This window comes from Pelobates fuscus, chromosome 8 (genome assembly GCF_036172605.1).
Source record: "Pelobates fuscus isolate aPelFus1 chromosome 8, aPelFus1.pri, whole genome shotgun sequence".
NCBI classification, from domain to species: domain Eukaryota; kingdom Metazoa; phylum Chordata; class Amphibia; order Anura; family Pelobatidae; genus Pelobates; species Pelobates fuscus.
Window position 1 is genome coordinate 49,502,568 of NC_086324.1, and position 6,023 is coordinate 49,508,590.

The window sequence follows — 6,023 nt, forward strand, 5'->3', positions numbered from 1 at the left end:
TTTTTTTTGTTTTTTACTTTAATCCCCCCAGCCTCCTTACCTGTGGGAGAGCTGAGGGGATTCCCTGGGGTCCAGTGGTGTCACCCGGCCGGCTGGCTGGTCCTGCGGGCGAGCACTGTCCCCTGAGTGCTTCCTCTTCAGCTCCCTCGCGCGCCGCGTACTGATACCGGAGCCGGAAGATGACGTCATCTTCCGGCTCCGGTATCAGTGTGGTGCGAGAGGGAGCTGAAGAGGGAGCACCCAGGGGACAGTGCTCCTTCGCGCGCCCACCAGCCTGGTGACAGCAGGGCCAGCCTCGGGGGGCCCTGAGGTGGCCGGCTCCTGGGCCCCCCAGCAGAAGAGGCTGGCCCTGTGGGTACATACCTGGGTCTCAGGGCGGCCGGGCCCCCTGGTGGGCCGCGCCCGGTCGCACCTGCGACCCCGGTATGTACGCCACTGGATGTGGCTCTGTCATGGTTTTTTTTTTTTTTTTTTTACCCTGAAATGTGAACATTGCAGTTTTTGCTGTCCCCCAGACTGCTACTAAAGGTGCTGTTGCGTTGAGAACCTAGCCCAACTCTGTTCTTAATTAAATGCTGCTAGACTAGCATTTTATTGGTGCATTGTGGTTTGCCATGCATACGCACTAGCCTAATGCTTCCTATGGGGCAGCATTGGATTGACTGAATTCATAAAGATGGATGCTCCGCCAAGAAGTCTGGGTTGCCGGATAGAGAAGCACGAGATGGAGGAAATGTAAAACTGCCTTCTTCATGCACTCAGAGGGGGCCGACTGGATACTATTGCTTTAGAAATGCATGTTTGTGTTCCTATTGCTATGTTCCGTAAAGAATAAAACTGAAATTTATATTAACTGGATATATTAATTCTTCAAGATTGAGAGAAGTTACTTTTTATTATTGGTAAATGTTTACAATTGTATTGATGACGTATTTTTTTTTTTTTCTCTCCTAGGTGAATGAACTAATTCGAGAACAGACTCATCTGAAATCCGAGTTGAGACTTGAAGACTTGGGTGAAGAAACAGGAGCAGAGCGCTGTGAATCTTTTTCACAAGCTGCTTCTGACTCTTCTTCGGTTTCCTCAAGTCCACTTAATAAAAACAGGAGAGGTTTTATAAACTCTGATCCAAATGATAAAGCTAAATCTCAGACCCCACCAAGCAAAACTGTGTTCAGAGCTTCAGTAGCGTTGACACCAAGCGCTCCTGTTAGACCTGGAGTGTCTCCATTTATTAATCTGGATTCACCAGAGGCTTCTGAGAAGTGCAAAGAAGAGTCACCAGAAAGAACGGAACCAGTTCCCTCAACGTCCACAACAGAGGAGAGTCCCAGGTGGACTGCTGAAGAGAACAAAGAATTGCAACAAGTAATTCGAGAAGTAAGTTGTCATTTCAATACGCTACTTAACAAAGTTGAAATGACGAATATAGTTGTCATAATAATCTATTTTTGTAGCGAACATGTATATATTTTAAGGCATATTCATGAGTGCATAATTAGAAACAGAATATTTTAATAGAGGTTAACTTGGGTCGAATAGCTTTGGTCTTTTGCTGTTGTACTAGAATTACCAATGTGAGGAGCAATCCAACAGCTGGAACTCTTAAGTTGTGAAGGCTTGGACCATCCTATTAAAACAATTAGCACAAACAGAGTTTGTTTGCGAGAATATTATGGAAAAACATTCTGGAATTGTTAGAATGAATAAAGGTGTCTAGGTACCAACCCATAGATTGTAGTCAGGGATGTATTTACCACCAAGCATTTGCCTAGGGCGGCACTTTCAGGGGGGGCGCCAAAAACGCCACCCCAAGCTCCTAGACAAATGCCTTGTTTGCCTCATGTTCTGGGGCTGTGTTCACCTTACTGTGAGTGAGTATAGCGAAAGTGTGTGTCTTTCAGTGACAATGGGTGTGTCTGGATGTGTCAGTGTGTGTCATTTTATGTGTATCTGAGAATGTGTGTCTGTCAGTGAAAGTGTGTGTTGGTTAAACAGTGTGTGCTAATGGCTGTGTATCTGTCAGTGAGTGTATATCAGTGCATGTATCAATGAGGGTACGTGTCTGTCAGTCAAAAAAGTGGCCTTGACCCGAATTGGGGGGGGCAAATTTAGATTTTTGGTGTGCCCGAATTTAGTCGTGCCTGGGGCAGCACAAATCCAAAATACACCACTGATTGTAGTAAGGGCAGAGGGGGATGCAATAACTAAGAATTTTGGGCGCCAGCTGTCCTGATATGTTCATGGTTACATGTTTTTTTTTTTTCCCCTAGTGTATTCTGAAACATTAAACTTGTTTTTCTTGTCAACTGGTGGGCGTGTACTGTGCGCGATATATAATGTCACATTGTTTAATACAATGTGTATTTTGTTTCCCACGTGTTTGAATGCAAACAGAGCTACTATGTAAAATGTGATATCGGAATAATAAGGTCCTGGCTTTTTCAATACATCTTGCATTTTTCAGTGTGCTAGACACATGATAGGGGAATAGAAAGACAACAGTTTAATTGTTATGGGTGGCATGTTTGATCTAATGTGAATAATTTGCTGCCTACACTAATCGTTCTGTGCCGCTTTGAATGTTCGACAACAGAAAACATAGAACTAATATTCAGGTGTAGTGGTAATAAAATATGCCTATGTAAACATAGTTGCCTTGACTACAGTGACAAAGAACAAATGGAGCAACATGTGACAGTAGCTATAATCTTTTAAATGTTTATTTTAATATTTAAATTGAAATGCATGTGTATTTTTTATTTTTATTTATGCATAGTAAACACGAAGGTGCGTGTGTATGCTATATTTTCTATAATGTGTATGTGTGCTTTTGAAATAGAGGTGTGAATTTGCAAATATAGCGTATGTCTCTGAAATAAAGGTGAGAATTACACACTTAGCATAAGCCTAGTTTAGTAAGGTCTAAATTGAAAATGTGTATACAGTATAGTGGTTCCCCCCCCCCCCCCAAATGGCATTGGCAGTTTTCCACAATTTACTCAATTTCTGCATGCTACATTGCAAAGTAGGTAAACATGCAGTAGATAATTATGAGTATCAGTTTCTTGCTTCCAATGGCCGATAATGGGAATGTGTACTCTTGCTTGTGGTTCATCCAGTGTAATATGTAGATTAATTTGTAATCGTCAATGCCGATGTCGCCCACACTCTTGGAAGAAAGTTTGTCTGCTTTGACAAAAAGTGAAGGAAGAGTTCAGAATTTTATCAAATTGTTCCCCCACCTGCCCCCCCGTTTGGTTAATACATTTATTAATCCATACTATTTAAACACATCTGCATGTATAAACGTGTTAAGTGAAAACACGTCTTGGTAACTTTACTTTGAGTAAGCCTTAAACACTTGGCAAAAAGTATATTTGTTTGCAGCAACGTTTCTACGTGTGTGTGTATGTGTGTGTGTGTGTGTGTGTATGTATATGTATATAGTGTTTATTAGTATTATTAACTTTCCTACAACCCCTCCCCAGATCAAAGAATCTATTGTTGGCGATATCAGACGTGAGATTGTGAGTGGACTTCTTGCAGCAGTGTCATCTCCATTGCGGTCATCAGATGGAAAAACAGATGGGAGAATTTGAAAAAGGCAAGTAACAAATCCAGCTTTAAAAGGGAATGCATGAAGAGTGAGGGATGGGTATTGCCAAAGGATGAAATCTGGTCAACGCTTTTAGGCAGGTGTTATGTTTAACTGTCCAACTGTCTTATTTATTTAATGTAAAAATTAGTTGAGCATCACTCCCCTTCTACCCCCTCTCTAAACATACTAGGGCAGCTTCTCATCCAAGGATGAACAGTCCACAATCGATAACCCACTATTAAATGTTAAATTACATGTTACGGTTTAAATATATGGATATTGACAAAACTGTTTTTGTATTGAGGAGAACCAAGGACCACAGATATTGTATGTCTTATTCACTTGTGAGTTGTCTTATTAAGCTGAACTGTTCAATTATTCCATAATTTGAAGTTGCACAATATTGGTTTATTTAACAAATTAAAAAAACCTACGTTGTACTTTAGTGTTGCTGTTAGGTGTGAGAATAAATCTTACTGCAGCTGTAAAGTGATTGTAGTGTATCTAAAACTTTACTAATGCTGATATTTAATATTTTTTCCTTGTTTGCATTAAACAAAATGTGAGTTTTTGTTTAGACACATTAAATCAGGGCTGTCCAACCTGCGGCCCCCCAGATGTTGCTGTACTGCAACTCCCTTGATTCCCTGGCTACCTTTTTAATTGAGAGAATCATGGGAGTTGTAGTTCAGCAACATCTGGGGGGTCGCAGGTTGGACAGCCCTGCATTAAATCTAAATACTTAAACCATTTTTTTTTTTTTTTTTTTTTTGTGTTCTTGATTGTGAGTAATGCATCACACCCAATGTGTATTCTTAACGCACAGGTTGTACTCAACTTTACCACCCATCTGTTGTAGTTTATTGGATGGTAATGGGGTTTTATAACTTTTTTTTTTTTTTTATTTAGCAACTCCTACTTTTCTGTTACTGTGAAAGTGTTCTGCACAGAATTACCTTTTTACTGTTTACATGTAACAACGTACCCACTAGACACATGATTTACAGATGTCATTATCAGACCCCATATAACTTGTATATAAATATATACCTTTTTTTTTTTTTTCTCTCTAGCCTGCAGTCCACATGAAATGGTTCATTCTTGGCGACCCTCATTAGGATCCTGGATGAAGCTGGTTGTCACATGATAAAACAATTCAGGACAGAATTATGCTGCTGATACAATCTACTGTTTTTTCCTTTATTCCTTTTGGCCATTGTGTACATGTTAAACTTGGGCACTTTGCTTAGCGTTTTGTCCATAAGAGAACTGGGGAGGTTTCGACAAATATTTATTTTCTTTACTGACTATTTTTTCACCTAAATCTTTGCCTCCCTCGAAACTTGAACATTTCCTTTTATTTCCAAATATTGTCAGGCATTCACACTGCTAGAGGAAATATAAAATGCTGCAAAACTTACGCCAAAAGGTGAAATGGCTAATGGAGAGAGCCTGAATAGGTCTGTTTGACACTGACCTCCATGAGGTAAAGACTGTGCAATAAATCAATGAATTTCGAGAGCTTACAAAGAACATTATTTTTTTTTCTTTTTCCTTTTTCTGTCTGCTGCTGTGTAGTGCCACTTTGGACAAGCCTTCTTGAAGATTTGCTTAATTAACGTTAAATTAACTTTTTTGTTGTGTATGTTTTGTTATTTGTGTGGTAGATTCATGGTTTACCTTAAACTACTTTTTTAAGTTCTTACACTGAAATCTTCATCTTCATTCACAAGATTATTTAAACATTTTATTCAGTTGTCCTCTAGCTCACAACCTTCTCAGTGTGCCATATTTTAACACTATATTTTGTTTATGATTTTTTTTGACAATTGCCTTGAGGTTTGTTCATTTTCAATGTGCCACACACATTTTAGTGTTGACTGCAAAGGGATAATTACCCCTCTTGACACATTTTGTGGCAAAGCTGTTCAAAGCAAAGTCATGTTATGGCACCTGATTGCTAATGAATATTAAACCTTTGGGGTTTAGTCACTAAGTTGTTCTGCTGAGCTCCAATCAAAGACTAGCTAAAGATATTAACGTTATTTGCGAAGTCTAAAAGACAAATTGTATACATTTGTGTTATACTGAATACAAGGGCTGGTTTCTAAATATATTAAACAATAAAGTATTTATTTTCCATATATATATATTTTCTGTTGTATTTCTATTCTCAAACGTTGATAAACACGAGGAGGGCAAGATTTTGGAAGAAGACATTAAGAGGAGGATCCTGTACACCTGCCCTCAGTGATGTTTTTTTTCACACAAAGATGCATGGAAACGGTTTCTACCACCGCTTCATTCACATCTGAATGTTGAGGAATTAATCTGTTCTTGTCTGAAAGGTCACCAGAATTTGAATAATTCATTAACATAAACAGTTGTGGAGCATCAACGTTTCAGTACCTTTTCTGCTACT

At 39.3% G+C, this 6,023-nt stretch overlaps 1 protein-coding gene across 1 annotated transcript in view; it reads left to right on the forward strand.

The window, feature by feature from the left end:
- Positions 1-3,687, forward strand: part of ITPRID2 (ITPR interacting domain containing 2) — a 68,860-nt gene extending 65,173 nt beyond the window's left edge. The window contains exons 17-18 of the mRNA XM_063429795.1: positions 955-1,380; positions 3,492-3,687. Of these exons, the coding sequence (XP_063285865.1) occupies positions 955-1,380; positions 3,492-3,602 (537 nt within the window). The 3' untranslated portion in view covers positions 3,603-3,687. The remainder of the gene's footprint in view (positions 1-954; positions 1,381-3,491) is intronic.
- Positions 3,688-6,023: the final 2,336 nt, after the last annotated feature.